This window comes from Leopardus geoffroyi, chromosome C1 (genome assembly GCF_018350155.1).
Source record: "Leopardus geoffroyi isolate Oge1 chromosome C1, O.geoffroyi_Oge1_pat1.0, whole genome shotgun sequence".
In the NCBI taxonomy this organism is placed as follows: domain Eukaryota; kingdom Metazoa; phylum Chordata; class Mammalia; order Carnivora; family Felidae; genus Leopardus; species Leopardus geoffroyi.
This window is the reverse complement of record NC_059328.1, coordinates 191,560,897-191,578,276: the sequence shown is the minus strand read 5'-3', so window position 1 is coordinate 191,578,276 and position 17,380 is coordinate 191,560,897. Positions and strand designations below refer to the sequence as shown.

The following is a 17,380-nucleotide window of genomic DNA, read 5'->3' as shown; positions in this document are numbered from 1 at the left end:
TTTCAAAGTCTTTAAAATATGATTTTTTTAAAGTCAACATTGAGAGTTGGATTTGATATAATCATTTAATTGGGCATCAATTCATCTACACAGCGCTCATTACTGAATTCTTCAATTTCACCAACGACATTTACTTCCAAATTATCTTTTATCTAGAAGCTGGAAGTCCAAGTGCTGTGAAAACTTTGCCAAATAAAAAGCTTTTAGGTTTCTAATGCTGGCTGGACACAAACCCGTGGAAGAGTGCTGAAGAATAATGTGTGCTTGCCAACTGCCAAATATGATTGCTTTTCGCATAATTAATGTCATTCTTGCTGTTCGAGTACCATTCCCATCCTCTAATAATTTCCATTAATAGAGGAAGTTTCTGCAATAATTTTTGCATCCTGAACAACCACCGTGGCTTCTGTAGACCTTTTAATCAAAATAATGGCAATGAGTGAAAAGGGGATGGTTAGAGATATTACTATAGCCCTGGGTTGCATTTGCTTCGTCATTGTTTTCAATCTCCAAAAACTGTCCAAATAGCTCATCGTGTTATTATGTCAATTAGACCTTGGTGCTTGGATTTCAATAGCACTGAACTATATGAATTTATACCGTGAAGAGAAAAGTGTATAAAGTGAGTATATTGGGCAATCCATCTACCAAAAAAAAAAAAAAAAATGTTAAAAGAGAGTATTTTTTACAAAGCCACAACCAAAGATGAGCAGACGCAAATATCAGCTCGAGTCCTGTGAAATATGATAATTGTATAATACTTTTAGCTGAAGCTTCCAGTAGCGGAAGTGGTAGACCAGCTGCAAATCATACCCCTAAACCCGCCAATTCACACTGTTTTTTATTATGATGTTGCAAAAACTCTGCTCAGGCTATAAAATGATGCAAATATAGGGGCACCTGGGTGGCTCAGTCGGTTAAGCCTCCGACTTCGGCTCAGGTCATGATGTTGCAGTTCATGGGTTTGAGCCCTGCGTGGGGCTCTGTGTTGACAGCTCAAAGCCTGGAACCTGATTCATATTCTGTGTCTCCCTCTCTCTTTGTCCCTCCTCTGCTCATGCTCTGTCGCGAGCGCTCTCTCCCTCTCAAGAATAAACATTTAAAAAAATTAAAAAAAAAATAAAATTACGCAAATATACAAAGAGCAACAACAACAATCAGCTCATTTCTTCTATGAGCCAAGAAAGGGGTGTGGCGAAACGGCACAGCGGCAGTCCCATGCCAGGGAGGGGCACCGGGCATTGGTTAGCTCGGCTTCTAGAAACCCTCTCCCGGAATTACCCTGTAAGCTGAATACTGGTATTTCAATGAGGAAAGTTTGGATACGAGGAGACCGGTGCCGAGAGTCTCCCCTCTGTTCATGAGCAGCTTTGCAAATAGGGAGTCTACATCAAAGCCTCCCTCTTCTCTGCCTGAGAAGCTTTGAAAACACTTCACCTGAGTCACATCTAACCTCCCTTCGGCCTTCTCTGTGAAGTCCACCCAGCGGAGATCTCATGACGCCACTTGAGCAGGAAGCACTTGCTCTGTGCAGTGGCCTGGGGGACAGGGTGCGTTCATTTTTGGAGACCGTGTTCAGTGATCTCGATCAAAGCTTGCGAGCCGGGTACCTACGTTACTGAGGAGATAGTACAGAAACAGTGCTTGTGCACGGGTTTTAATAGCCATTGTTAAAATCCCAAACAGCGGGTCATCAATTGTAACAGCTGTGCTTCCACTCGGTGAAAAATCTGGTGGGGACGTAGGGGAGGACAGGGCCGGGAGCAAGGGCTGGCTTGGGGGCCTGGATGCATGGGCACGCATCCATGCGCCTGGCAGGGTGTGCACACGCTTACTCTAGAGGCTGACCCCTAAGGGGTCAATACCAATTTTCAGACTATCTGTCCTGTCTCTAAAAGGTGCTGTCTAGATCTTACATACACGTAGGAGGAACTATATGTCATCACATACTATATTCATAAAGGATTTTGCAATGACCCACGTCTGTTCTCATACATCTGACTCATCCGTGCCACTACCCTGACCAGGAAAAGGGCAGGTGTTGTACATTCCTTGTTAAGACAGCGCGCCCGGTCCCAGGTCCCTCCGTTCTAACTGGAAACTGACTTGTGGGAGGAGTTTCTAGTTGGACACTGAGAGACGTGGTCTCCGGCCCGCGCACAGGGCGAGCACCTACTCCAAACCAGACTGGCTGGGCTTGAATCTCATCACCTACCCACAGCGTAACCTTGCGCCACCTCATTAGCCTCATTTATCATGACTCATGTGGTTAATAATAGTACCTACTAATGGTTGTTGTGAGGATTAAATGGCACGATGCATGCAAATTACCCAGTAGGTATCATACATACACAGTGTCCTTATATGTTCAATAAATCTTAGTTGTTGCTAATGTTGCTGGAGTTACATCTGAATCGGATCTTTCTTTTGGTAAGGAAAATTCCTGGAGAGAATTTTTTCCCTGACCTTTAGCTTTTATTTCTATGAACCTCTGACCAGCCCTGGCTAAGCCCATGGAAGCTTCTTCAGTGATACTATTCCAAAAACAGTCCTGGGAGAGAGAGTGAAGAAAGAAAAAAAGAAGGGGGTTGGGGAGGGAGAGAGACGAAGAGAGAGAGAGAGAGAGAGAGAGAGAGAGAGAGAGAGAGGGAGAGAGAAGAGAAGAGAGAAAGAAAAGAGAGGGAGAGAGAAAGAGAATTCTTACTTTCTCTTGTAAGACTCTATTTTTTGAGCTTTTTATACACAGGATGAGTGGATGGAATGATGTGACATATTTATCAGATGATAGATGTATGCATATGTCTCTGTGTGTATGTATGCGTATCTATGTGTGATGTATGTATATACATATGGATTTATGCAGACACATACACATACGTACACAGTCTTCTTAATGCTGTTCATAGAAACTACTCAATGACTAGAATAAAGTTTAAATTACCGAACATGTCACCCAAATCCACAGTCTATTGTCGTCATCATCATTGTCATTCTTCTTCTCCTCATCTTTGCAGCCCCATTTTCTTTCACCCTGCGTGCCCTGTAGGCACCTTCCCAACCACTGGTCCTTCACTGATCCCCATGCACTTGCACACTTTCTTATCCTGGCTCAGCCCTTCCTTTGCCCTTCCCATCACCACCCTGGGAAACTCTCCAGAACCCTCACTTCCTATTTTCTGAGAGCCTAAAGTATAGCCTTCAAATAATTAGAGTGTTATCTTATAATGATCTTGTATAATAATATGTATTAACACTTGCTGTCCAGCACATATCTCATGCTCAATAAATGCTGAATGATTAAAAGAGCGAATCATTTAAATGAAAAAAATCATCTTGAAGGTGAGATGGAACATAGTCGAGCAGAGAGACACATAATCCTGAAGTACCCAAAGAAAACAAACTTGAATTAACCTAGCTGGCCTACCTCAAGAGGCTATTCACAACTCAATATAGCGCTCCGATTCATGGAGAACATTAATTCTACAGCATGGAGGGCAGTCAAGACACAATCTTCATTGCGATTCAGCCATTCAACAGTACAGATGTGAAGTGTGCATTTTCTCACAACATTTTTTTTTTTTTAAATTTTTTTTCAACGTTTATTTATTTTTGGGACAGAGAGAGACAGAGCATAAACGGGGGAGGGTCAGAGAGAGAGGGAGACACAGAATCGGAAACAGGCTCCAGGCTCTGAGCCATCAGCCCAGAGCCTGACGCGGGGCTCGAACTCCCGGACCGCGAGATCGTGACCTGGCTGAAGTCAGACGCTTAACCGACTGCGCCACCCAGGCGCCCCTCACAACATTATTAAACTGTTTGCGATCACACATAAATACCAGGGGCCTCGTGTGTGACTCTGATTGACTGAGTAGGGAGAGAATAACAGCTGGGCCCCCTCCCAGGGCAGAAGGGGCTCTGTGCACAGGTAGGAAGTGAGTCTGCTTTCACCTGCTGACCTCAGCCACTCTGTGAGAAGTCCTACCACAGTCTTTTGATGGCTTTTCCTAAATGAGTGCAATCCCAGATTTAGAGCCACGCTGTGGTGGGAGACCCCAGATGCATTTCTTCCGGAGAAGCAAAGATTCAGAGTCTGAAGGGAAGCATCATGTAGCAGGAGGTCAGCAGACAGGAGAAAGAAAAAGAAACAAAACAGAAACCAACACCCAATATGATTCTTTCTAGGCAAAGAAACAAAGTCCCAACTTTGGCAGCTAAGCAATGGATATTCTAGTTGAGTGCCATTTAGGTGACCTCCCGTATTTAAAAAGAAAAATATCTACTTATTTGAGGGAGCATTCATTGTGCCCCACTACAGTATGAATGTTGAGCAGAAATCAGCACCTATTTGTTATCGATGACTGCTTTTTACCATTTCCATGGGCTCAGTTGGGGAACTGTGAGGTGATTTATAAACTTTAGTCTAATTCTTCTAACATCCTCAGATGTAGACAAAGGATAAACAGGGATCTCTGCTTATCAATGTAATGAAATTAAGAAAGTGAAAATTTAGGATGAATTTTACAAGGAACTTACTACGGTGTAATCCATTAGGATGATGGATAATTTCCCAAGGGGGCGGGGTTGATCTGTACATTAGAAAATGTATAACGCCCATTCATAATGTGTTTGTGACAGACATAATGCCATGTCCATCTATAAATCAGATTTGCCTTCTGTGCTAAGCCCCAGAGTCCTTCCTACTGAAGGCTATCCTCAGGGGCACTGACCTGCGAGGATTTAAAATCCAAAGGGCCCAATTACTAAAAATCCTCCATCATATAATTGGACTTTGGTATGGAAAATAACACCAGTACTAATCCAAGTCACTTGGAAGGAAGTAGAGTTTCATCTCCTGATTCCGTCAACTGGTCCAACATAGTCTAGGGACTGGGTCTCTTTGAGCATCTTCCCCAAGGGCTATAAGAAACTCACTTTTACTTTGCAGACAGCAAAACTAAATAAATTATGCTAGCAATCCACAAATGAGTTACTGAATGTATGAGGAACACTGAATTTAAACTTGGGGAGTTCACAGGGGAAACATCATTTTCAATTTGAGGGTCATCCACTGGGAGCAACTCATCCAAACAAAGAATGAGTAAACTCACCTGCCCTTAGGAACAGAGACCAGACACTATAACTCAAAGCGCAGCAAAATGTAAATGGGAGCATGAGAACTCAATGCTTTGGAAAGAATAGACATGGAACACTTTTCACGCCATTCCTGGAAACATGGGAGCATGTGGTTTGAAAGTTAACCAAGTCATTTTTTTTAAAAATTAAAATTCAGTTCAGCATGCAACATTTTCAATGGCGCAGAACTCAGTTAACAGGCGCCACACTTTTTCTACCTTGCCATTCTCACTCAATGAGAATTCAGTACCTGTCCGTAGTAAATACCTCTAAAAGTCCCCAATTGCCCAGATAGTCATGAAAATCAAACTGCAAGAAACTACAAGAAAGAGAACAATCCTATTAAAGTTTTTTAGGTCCACTCCAATTTTCGTTAGGCTTGCAGCCAGGTTTTTATTAGACTCACCTGATCGCTTCTCGACCTACCCTTGTGGTTGAACACAATATAGTGTCATCGGGCATGTTTACAATGGCAAAGGCCCCAGGGAAAAATGACCCAACACTGTAATGTGTTTCTAATGGCTGATTTCTATGAGTCATGGAAATCAGGGATCCTTAAAACATGGGAGCTTGACTGTTGCTTGAGGAGTTACAGCAGAGGAGCAATGTGGGCAGAACTACCTTGTACAAAAGAGGAAATTAGAGGGACGGTGGAGTGAACTCACCTATCTCTAGGGGTGGGAAACCTTTCACTGGCTACTGTCTTCAATCTCTTTTTCTTTTAAATAACCATGAATTAAAGAGGCCCATTAAATCAGGTCCTATATCGGTATTTTCAGAGACTTCTAAAGCAAATGTATTTCTCTTTATGCTACACATATCCCAGTGGAAGTATTATTGTATGACCAGAATGCTGGTATTCAGTTTGAACAGAACACTCACAAGTTACAATGAACCACACTGGCCATCCATTGTGTATCCAATAACAGAGTTGCAAACTACTGTTAGTGCATATCTCAAAGGATCTTTTTTTTTTAAAATATAATTTATTGTCAAGTTGGCTAACACACAGTGTATACAGTGTGCTCTTGGTTTTGGGGGTAGATCCCTGTGATTCATTGTTTACATACAACACCCAGTGCTCATCCCAACAAGTGCGCTCCTCAATGCCCATCACCCATTTTCCCCTCTCCCCCCCTCCCCCATAAGCCCTCAGTTTGGTCTCTGTATTTAAGTGTCTCTTATGATTCGCCTCCCTCCCTCTCTGTTTGAACTATTTTTTTTCCCCTTCCCTTCCCCCATGGTCTTCTGTTAAGTTTCTCAAGTTTCACATATGAGTGAAAACATATATCTGTCTTTCTCTGTCTGACTTACTTCACTCAGCATAATACCCTCCAGGTCCATGCATGTTGCTGCAAATGGCATGATTTCATGCTTTCTCATTGCCAAGTAGTATTCCATTGTATATATAAACCACATCTTCTTTACCCATCCATCAGTTGATGGACATTTAGGCTCTTCCCATAATTTGGCTATTGTTGAGAGTGCTGCTATAAACTTTGGGGTACATGTGCCCCTATGAATCAGCACTCCTATATCCTTTGGATAAATTCCTAGTAGTGCTATTGCTGGGTTGTAAGATAGTTCTATTTTTAATTTTTTGAGGAACCTCCACACTGTTTTCCAGAGCGGCTACACCAGTTTGCTTTCCCACCAACAGTGCAAGAGGGTTCCTGTTTCTCCACAGCCTCACCAGCATCTGTTGTTTCCCTAGTTGTTACTTTTAGCCACTCTGACCTGTGTGAGGTGGTATTTCAGTGTGGTTCAAAGGATAGGTTAGTCTCGAATTTTCCCATAACATCTGTAGGCAGTAAGACTTCCCAGTTACGAGTCTCAGGACCATGACTCTGCTCCTCTCTCTACCTGTGGATAGGGAACCGCTCTGCAGGACAGCTACACAAGAATGGAGCACGTGTTAAGGAAAAGGCAGGGATTAGATACCCGTGATGTACATGCTCAGTGGCTGTGACTACTTCCTTTTTCCATCACCTGCAGAATTTGGAGGTGGCTGCAGTCATCGGTAGTGCCTGTGGTAACCTCGGAAGGAAGCACAACACATTTGATTGTGGGGGTGATGTGTCTGCATATTGGGCCTGGAGACAGGAAATACACATGGCAGAGCTCCATTCTCTCTCCCTCCACACACCCTCCACGGAGGGGCAAACCCATGTGTCATATTTAGGAACCAATTTGTCTGTAGAATGGCCTCTGGCATAGATAGTCTGGAATGAAATCATAGGTCATCTCTCCTGAAAATCGTTTGCCTCAGTCGGGCCTTAAAAAGAACAAAGCAAACTATACCCATTGCCAACCCTTTCTACTCTTTCCTAAGCAAGAGTATTATGCATTGTATATACATCTTAGAAAATTAGAAATAACAACCATCGGGGAGGATGGTTCAGTAGTGGACTTAACAAGTTTGCTCCAAAAGATGTATACAGTTTTGAACTAGTCACCTCTCTGGTTCGTTCCCTCCTGGTCTGACTTACTCTTATTGCTTTAGCCACACTCCTTCCTCACTGCCCCTCTAACTTGCCCAGCACGCTGCTCACGGCCTTCCGACTCACACTTCCCTGGAACATGCTCCCAATATCCACATGCTTTCGTTCCTCACTACGTTTGTGTCTCTGCTTAAATGCCTCCTCTGCAGAGAAACTCTCCCCAACCACCATATATAACACAGCACATTTGGCCCAGCGACACGTTCTAGCCCCTTAGCACAGCTTTATATTTCTTTGAGGAAATGATCATGGCCTGATATTTACTCTTCACTTATTTATTGTCTGTCTCTCCTCAAAAACATAAGTTTCATGAGCACAGGAATTTTTTTACTCTCCTCATCGCCTACACCAGTGCTTGGAAGACATTCAATAAATCAACATTTGCTTAAGTGAAATAGTTAAAAATCACTTTTCGAAACATTCATTTCTTCTCTTGTTACTTTCCTTTTCTACCCATTTTTTCTTTCTGTCTTCTCTTTCCAGAGACAAGTAATAAATGCACAGAGTGGCCCAATGTAATAAGTCTTCTTAAATGCCTTTTATTGTATTTTTTTTTCAACGTTTATTTATTTTTGGGACAGAGAGAGACAGAGCATGAACGGGGGAGGGTCAGAGAGAGAGGGAGACACAGAATCGGAAACAGGCTCCAGGCTCTGAGCCATCAGCCCAGAACCTGACGCGGGGCTCGAACTCACGGACCGTGAGATCGTGACCTGGCTGAAGTCGGACGCTTAACCTACTGCGCCACCCAGGCGCCCCTTATTGTATTTTTTTTATGCTTACAGCAGCATTGTCAACAATAGCCAAATTATGGAAAGAGTCCAAATGTCCATCAATGGTTGAATGAATAAAGAAGATGTGATACACACACACACACACACACACACACACACACACGCACACACACACAATGGAATATTACTCAGCCATAGAAAGAATGAAATCTTGCCATTTGCAACAATGTGGATGGAACTAGAGTATATTATGCTAAGCGAAATAAGTCAGTCAGAGAAAGAGAAATGCCATATGACTTCACTTATATGTGAAATTTAAGAAACAAAACAGATGAACATAGGGGGAAAAAAAAGAGGAAAACCAGAAAACAGACTCTTAACTATAGGGAACAGCCTGAAGGTTGCTGGAGGGGAGGTAGGTAGGGGTGATGGGCATTAAGGAGGGCGCTTGATGTGGTGAGCACTGGGTGTTACAGGTAAGTGATGAATCACTAAATTCTACACCTGAAACTAATATTGCACTATGTTAATAAACTAGAATTTAAATAAAAACTAGAAAAAAAATTAAATGTCTTTTAAATGTCTGTTAGAAGTGGCTGGTTGTCCAGTGCTTCCTTTTTTTCATCTTTTAGAACATTCTTCATTGAAATCTTTGTCTTCTTGTAATTTTAGTATTTATTTTCTTAAATTCGAGAATGATTCTAGTCACGTGGGAGTGATTTAGTTAACTGTTACATTTTGGTATTGACTTTTAAATTAGGTGATGAATGATTTTTTTAAAATGTTTATTTTAAAATTAACCTGAAAAAAGAAGTCTCTCCGTCATAAGCTTAATTCTTATATGTGATAAAAGGTGACAGGGGTAAAGCAGTGAGAGAAGGAAGGAAGGTGATGAAAATGGGTGTTTATTTTCAACATTTATTACTTCGAATTAACCTACGAAAAATTTCACGCACAAGGATCTCGTGACCAGGAGAATAAAATAAGCCACTTAAAGCTCTGTTTAGAGTATGCCTTCATTTATTTGTCTTCTGTCATCAAAGAATAAAACAGTATATCCAGGCACTGGCGTGTTCCTCACACTTCAGTCTCACTGCGGAATTGTTTTATTTATGATTGTTACTTTCCCTCCGCCTTCCTTTGGGAGAAGAGAATACAAAAATTAAAATGTATAAATTCAAAATATCCACATCTTAAAGAGAATATGTCTAATATTTTCCTTGCATGAAAAAAGAGGGATGGACATATTTTGCTTTCCTTTCTTTGCAATGAAAGTTGAAACAGTGATTTTGTGTTATTATAACACTCATCGTTTCTCCCTCTAATTTGGATGGTTTTTAATAAAGCTCCATTGATTCCACTGAAAGGAATTCCTCCTGGCAAAAGCAGAACACACACACTGATTGCTAAATATGCAGCAATTATCATATTCAGCAGCACACTTTAATATCTTATTTATAGACATATCTATCTGTAATTTGCTTTAATTAAGTTGCATTGATTTTAATGACAGGAGCGATCCTCAGACAAGGGGCTGGTGTCATATGCTCCTATGAGTCCTGGTCTATCAATCACTCTTTAAGACGTGGTCCTGCGGCTTTGTGACCTTCTTTGGGCTCCAGGCAAGCCCATTCCAAGTCAGTGAAATTTCAGAGAAATTCTCAAAATGTTGACACGCCAGGATTTATCTTACTGATCAGGGGATGGTAAGAATTGAAAGGCTGCTTGGTCGAGTGAAAGTGGCAACCATATTTTAAAATGGCCTCCCTTGTGCATAGCGTCCTCACCGGCCCCAAGTCACTTTATTTCCACAGCTCCTCTCCCAGGTGTGGCTAGTAACTCAGCCTTTCCCCACCCCCCTGCATTTCCAATAGCACCAGACAGCTCTCAGAAGGATGTTGGGACCTGAGGTATTTTTGAATTCTTGATTATTTTTCACACCCCCTCCTGGGGAAAGTTCTGGGAAAACCGGAAGCAAGAACTTACAACAGCTTCGCCTCTCATAACACCCATGCTCCAAAGTGAAGGCTGGCTGAACACAACACAAAGAAACATGAAGATCGCGAGTATATTTTTAAAGGCTCTAAAATATTATTCATCATGACCAGAAACGATTTCTCTTTCTTTTTTAATGGATGAAGAAGTAAGCACTGCTTCTATAAATCTTTGCACCTCAGAAGGTGCCAACATTAATTTTGTATAAATTATCCATGTTCGAATGCCAAGGCATGATCACAAAGGAAAACTCAGAAGACAGTTATGTCAGTGCATTCACAGATTCTGGTCACCATTTTTCACTCACTGATTATTGCTACAAGTGTTGATTAATAGTGGTGCTCACGCTGCTAGAATGCATTTCCCTGGAGGTGAAGAAAACATTCAAGAAAAAAAAAAAACAGAAAGAAGGAAAGATAATAATCAACCCATCCTTCCGCTTCTCCGTAATAAGCCCGTGGAGGGTGTGCAAATCATGGCTCCTGATGATCTCTGTTAGCAGCTTCTGAGCCATTTCACTAAAAAGATCATCCATATGCATCAGATCACCGATTTGTCAATCAGTTTATAAGGCAATTAAATGCTCCCTGATCTCCTCCTTCCCCCTTTGGGAAAGGATAAAGTGATATAAACAGCAGGGCTCCAAGAGTGGTGTTAGGACACCTCACACCCGGCTGGTCCCTCTCTGTGTCTTTGTACCCTGTTTGAATTCTGGGAGAAAGCTTCTATGATAATATTGTGCAAGACTGGAATTTACCAAGGCTGATTAGCTTAGGACTTATTTTTCTCTCATCAGTAATGCCATACCTCTTATCCATGGAGGGGAACTAATGAATTGGATTTAGAGAGCGAGAACATTTCTTAATAAATGCAATATGACAGGAGATATGAAAAACGCAGATGAGGGTACCGCAGGGGAGGTTGGCATGACCAGGCGGTGTTACTTCAGACCCTGTTCAGACCTCAGTTGGACAAGGGATGGATCTTGAAGGCTATCAGTTTCTCTTTGTCTGGTTCAATAAGATCATTTCCTGCTTCACGTTTCTCTCTCTGGGTGGCTTTTCTTATCTTTTCTATGACGTGTTTTTGTTCTTCTAATTCCTAATTGTCTCTAATGAGGAGCAGACAGGGGACGGCTACATTTGCAGTTCCCCTTTTGATTTAAGTGGAAAGACTAATTAGTATAAATTATGGCAAAAGAACTCAAGTCCCATAAGTTGGAAAAAGAAAAGCAAGGGAATTTAGAATATCGTATCTTCTTGCACTGAATTTGCAATTTATGCAATCTTACACATGGAATCAGGTTGAAGTTCATTTTGGCTTTCCCATAAATTCTTTTATGCAGGTCATAGTCAACATCAATACTGAAATCTCACCTTTGGGTCATAACCTTCTACTTCGACATCTCATCCCTCACCCACCTCCCTCCTGGCACTTCGTTCGGGATCCTGTGCAATATAATTACTTTACAACAGTTCTTCTCCAGGTGACTCGTGCCTCTGAATTACAGCCTTTTTTTTCTTCCCCACTTCATCCAGCATGGATCTCTGTGTGGCCAACTGGGAAGATATTTTTCTTTGCTTTGTCTCTCAGTGGAACTATGTGAGACATTCTGTTGGTGATTATGCAAAAAAGGAAGTCATCTTAGCTTCCAGCCCTCTAGCCACCTACAGGGCAGGGAGTTCTTGTCCACCATGAATGTTTACCGTGACTCTAGCTCTCATTCTTTGGGAAACTGCAATAATGCGTAAGCAGTTAAATGTTTCCCTTTGTGAGAAGGAAAGAGAAGTTCAGAGATTAAAGCAGAAACAAACATACAGACAAAAAAAACCCATTACCTAAATCTGGTGGAAGACTTTCCAAGGGGGGGTGTCACATGATCTGGGCTCAAAGCTAATGATGTGATTGTCAGCAATCATGCACGTTTTCTGAGCCTCAGTTTTCTCTTCTCTAAAAATGGGTTCCTGTCTTCATTGAACTGCTTAGATGTAATGAATGCGATGAGGATAATGTCTTTCAAAATGCATGGCAGTATATAGAGTACCATATGTACACCAACGAGACGTTACTATGAGGGCAGCCCATTTAATGCATGGAAAAGACCCCGTGAGAGCGTATTGTTGTTTAGGTGATCACAATGCTGCTAAATTCTCACTCTAATATCTCACTTTATTTGGTCGTTTCCAGCATTCATGAATGCAGAGACAGGCCAGGGACCAGACTGCTGAGCAAGAGGAGGAAATAAATGGAAAAGGCCCCCACAGATGGGCAGCCTCATAAGCAAGCATGCCCTTGCCAGTTTGAACCGGTGCTTGCATTTGGAGCTCCTCAGAGGAGAGGGATGCTGTATGAAGATGGCAAATCCCCGGCGGATATATTAACAGAGTCTCAGTCTTAGCCATCGCACTAACCAGAGCACTCTGCATTCTGCAAGGAAGCAGACAAAACAGAAAAGGGGGGAAGGAAAAAAAAAGGAGGAAGTAATAAACTGATACAACCTCTCAACTACAGCAACCACGAAATCCTTATTTTACTACAACTGAACAACCTACTACAGAGCGGCATTACATGTAAAGTAAATCAATGCCCTTATGATGCTGGTAGCTACTCCCCAGCCAAAAGTCCTCAAATCCCGTTAACCCTGTTGTGGGTGGGTGTGAGTAGCAAGACACAAGTCTCGGACGTATTAGGATAATATCTTTTCTCCCAAACTCCACTAGCAACTTCGGTGCGGCAGAGAACTGGGTTTAATATTTAACAAGTTGCAGCTGTAAGGCTAGATGTGTGCAGCAATTTCTTCCCATATGTTCTTGCATGCCATTCTTTTGCATCTTGCGCTGGAAACGTGCATACCCTACGGACAGCGTTTCTTATTCTTCACAGCGCTGTTGGGTGGCACCTTCTTTGCCTGCTGATACCAAGTTGGCAGTTGGTGTAGCCTCTCCGTGATCTGGTATTATCTTTCATTCGTGCTACCAGATGGATACCAGATGGGTAATTGGAGCCAGCGCCCCTGCCCTGAGTCCACACCAGAGCCCATGGGCACAGACCTGTCAGAGGTCTGAGCCTCAAATGGTGCTTCAAAGAAATACTCCTTAAAACTGTATGCATCTGTTCCCTACGCTAATGACCCTAAAGAAAAAAATAATAATAAAAAGGAAAGAAAAAAAAAAAAAAACTCCTGTAGACAAGCTTTTCTTTTACTAGATGCTACATCTGTAAGAAGAGGGGGAAGGTAACCATATAGGGTTTGTGGATGTCAAACTCATTTCTCGCTAATGGTACCTCTAAAAAGCCACCAACTCAAATAGCCACATCAGTAGAGAAAGTGAAGGCTAATCAATCTATTCCTTTTTTGGTGATATCTGTACAATATAGACTCTCAATTCCAGAAGGGCAACTTCTACATGACATGTTCTGAGTTAAAAAAAAAAAAAAAAGGAGAAAAAGAAAAAAAAAAAAGAAATCTAAGAGCTTTGAAAGACCTCGGTGATTCCTTGAGAAGAACACAGAGTAGAGATAAAAAGAAATGCACAAAATGGGAAAGACCTATAGGAAGAACTCATCCCTAATCTATTTCTCTTAAACTGATGCCTCGGTTGTCACTTGTGACAAATTACATTTAAAAAAATATCCTGATGGATCATCTGGTTGTTTCAAGTGTGTATTTCAGCAGTTCATTATGAAAGTTTATTTTCTAAATTAACTACAAATAAAGTGAAATCTTCCAACCATTCACTCACACAATGCTGTCAGCGATTTTTTTTTTTGTCTAGCAGACATCAAAGCATATCCCCAATCCATGCCTGGCTCTCTTCATGCAGAAGTTATCACAAACAGGTTATGTGTTCCCTTAGGTTACTATGGAAACACTTTCTTTTCAGGTCATCCACTTACAAAGGTAACATTTGCATTAAAATATGTTAGAAGTTAATTTTTTTTAACACTCAAGTGGGGTCATGCCACCATATCCAGATCTATTATTTCAAAATCCATGAACATACATTGATTTAATCTATAAAAAGACTTGAATGAGGTGCTCACCCTATAGGTGTAATTGCCTGCACGTCAGGTAGGTACTTGGAGCATTGTAAAAGACACTAACCAAATTAACTTTTATCGCAAAGGAAACCGTGGCAGTGACCCACTAGCTGGCATTCCTCATTATGTTAATTTGTTGAATATTTACGTTTGTGTCATCTCTGACACAGAGAGAAGACACTGGAGATGAGAACACAGCTATGAAAAGGTTTGACAGCTTTAGAGATTATGAGACTACTCTGCCTCATTTTACCCATTTGAGCCATCAAGAATTCAATTTGTCTAAGGGCAGCAAAGCCCTCAGGATGGGTACAATGTAGGGCTAACACACGCACAAGCTCTCAACTAATTTGTGTGATCCTACACCAGGTAGGATGTGATTAAGTTTTACTTCCTGGTAGAAACAAGAGGCAGTAGAGAAGCACTGACAGAAGAAGGGTGATGTGGCTGGAGCAGCTGGGAAAGACTTTGCAAAGGAGATTATTGTGGCAGTGTAGACATACAAAATGTGGGCATATATTACTAACATATGGCATCATCCTGCAGGCTAATGGGACTACTTATGTAAGCCATCTTCTAGCTCACTCGTGTAGACCACTCGTTGGTGATTATAGCTGGCTGTTAACGAGGGACTCTGACCAAGTAAGAATCTCTGTGTCCTGTGGACCACGAGGAATTCCTCTTCAAAAGCAAACAACCCAGCTCTGACTGCATCATGCAGTCAATGGCTACTTGCAAAAGGCAGTGAGATGAAGCCCATGCTTTACAGTGAAGGGAACTAGACTGCATATCCATGGAAACTTCTTTGTTATTCTAAGATGCTTACGGAGGAAGTATCTCCATCCTCCTCCTTTTCCTGAGAGAGACCTAGAGAAAATGGCGCAGAATTCAACAAGCCTTTATCAGGTATACCCCCTCTACAGGAACAGCATTATGGGATGCTAGAAGAAGGAGGTAAAGTGGACGCTGAAATAGACTGTGAAAAGGGTATGTCTTTCATGCACCCTTCCACACTGAAGGAGAGGCAGGTGAGGTCTAAGGGCTGACCTCCATAAGGTTTTTATATGGCAGAAGAGACCTGAGTAGCCCTATCTTTAACTTCCCTGGTCAGTTATCATGGCAGAGAAAACTATGTGGTATGCTGGAGCCAACAGAAGCTGAACCATTAACGACAGGTTTTACCAGCATCCCTGAACCATTGTCCACCTGTATGAAATAAGTAAAAGTTCGGCTCTTTCTCCTTCACTGATTTTGGTCACATACTACAGAATCAAAAGCTTTACTGTAGTCAAAATGTCTTTCTATCTTTTTCCTGTCAGAGGCCAGAGAGTCTTCTAGAGAAAGACGGTAGGATGTACTGACAGGATTTGTGCTAACCGTGTTCCTTGTCTCCTTGCAGTGTGTGCATACGAGTGTATGTGTGTGTTTATGTTTCCGAGTAGATTGTTTTAATTATCTGCTCCATTATCTTTCTAAAAGCTGCACTTCATTGTATTAAGCATATTTATCAATAAGAAATGAATGCCATCCTGGGAACTGATTTGTTCAAGGTAACTTTCATTACAGTTACACTTGCATGTCTGATGATGGTTCTACACTTGTGCTGTTTTATTTAAAGCTGCAGATCTTTCATATTGAAAGCTAAATGGGAGTCTCAGTGGCCACTTGTGTCCCTGACCAGAATTTACCTGGAAAGAGATGTGGACATATGAGTTCCAGGAACACGTATGATTATTTTTCAATCACTACTTATTATGGATGAAGATTGGTCTCCCTCAGTCCACACCATGCCCGGATGCTATTTCCAAACAGTAGCAAATAAAGGCAGCAAAGTTGCACTTTGGGTGTTGCATACCTCAGGAACTTTAAGCTAGACAAAAATACGATGATCATTAACGATAAAGCAGTAAGCAGAAGTTCAGTGGTGTTCTTGTAAGTTGAAAACTTTTCCATGTCGATTAACTGAGTATCTTACATTTATTTTCCTCCCAGAATTAAAAAGGTAGTCACATGGGATGTGGCATCTGTCCAGCTTGTTTCCTAGTTGACAATGGAAATATGACTAGGCAGCAAGCGCTGTAACCCGGAGACGAGCAGGTTGACATCAGAGTTGAGCTTGCTATCAAATTGGAGACTCACTCTTAAGGTAGAGAGGCCTGTAGGATTCTACAGGCTTTCTGACTGGCACATGTCTGGGCACACACACTTACCAACAGTTAAGGAAAGGAGGCCGAAAAATCAAGAACTTTTTCTAGAACTCCACCTTGCAATATCGGAAAGAAGTGTGTATCCACTACCACTTCTAGCTTTGAAGTCAAGATTGTGTCACCGCCAGATACAAGGACAGCGTTTGAATGGGACAGACCGTGAGAGTTGCATAACGGTGTAGAAGCACATGCCCACGAGCCTACAACCAGCACTCAGGTGTAGGTAGGAAACACAGTGGGGCAGAGATTAAAAAAAAAAAAAAAACAACAATGGCTCTGAGAGGAAAGGAGAGATGAGACCAAACGGAAACAGAATCTGTGTTCAAGATTGTCCATGATAAGATGGCAAATTGATAGGATTTGGGGTGAAACTGAAATGGGTGACCAATTCAGGTCAGGGAACTCCAATAGGAACTGTATCGCTAAGGTGGTTCTAGGGGTTCCGGAGGTATCAGCCTCAATGGAAATCTGATACTCAGGAGGAGGTGAAGTCCCAGACCTTGAGAAACAGGAGGTCATAAAGATCAGAGTAGGGCTGGCTTGATTCGAAGAATACTTTTGAAAAAGGATCTCACAGATTTTCCTATACTTTCCCAGGACTGGGCACAGATCATAAACCTATAGGAACCCAAGTAATCATATTTGCAGGGGTAAAGGTGGGAGGGAGGCAGTCAAGGAGGGGGAGGGGAGAGTCTGGGAAGGGAAGGGGGCCATGGAGTCAGTCAGGCCCTTTTTGAAATTCTCATTCAGATTAAGTTGTCACCAAAAG

General features: G+C 41.9%; 1 protein-coding gene across 2 annotated transcripts in view; it reads right to left on the bottom strand.

Annotated features, from left to right (window-relative positions):
* Positions 1–17,380, bottom strand: part of PARD3B (par-3 family cell polarity regulator beta) — a 1,015,886-nt gene that overhangs the window by 69,757 nt on the left and 928,749 nt on the right. Inside the window, exon 22 of one of the 2 annotated variants that reach the window (XM_045480902.1) lies at positions 9,371–9,506. The exons of the other annotated variant lie outside the window; for it this stretch is intronic. Within the exon in view, the coding sequence (XP_045336858.1) occupies positions 9,459–9,506 (48 nt within the window). The 3' untranslated portion in view covers positions 9,371–9,458. Of the gene's footprint in view, positions 1–9,370; positions 9,507–17,380 lie in introns of those variants that run through there. 2 annotated transcript variants of the gene reach the window in all.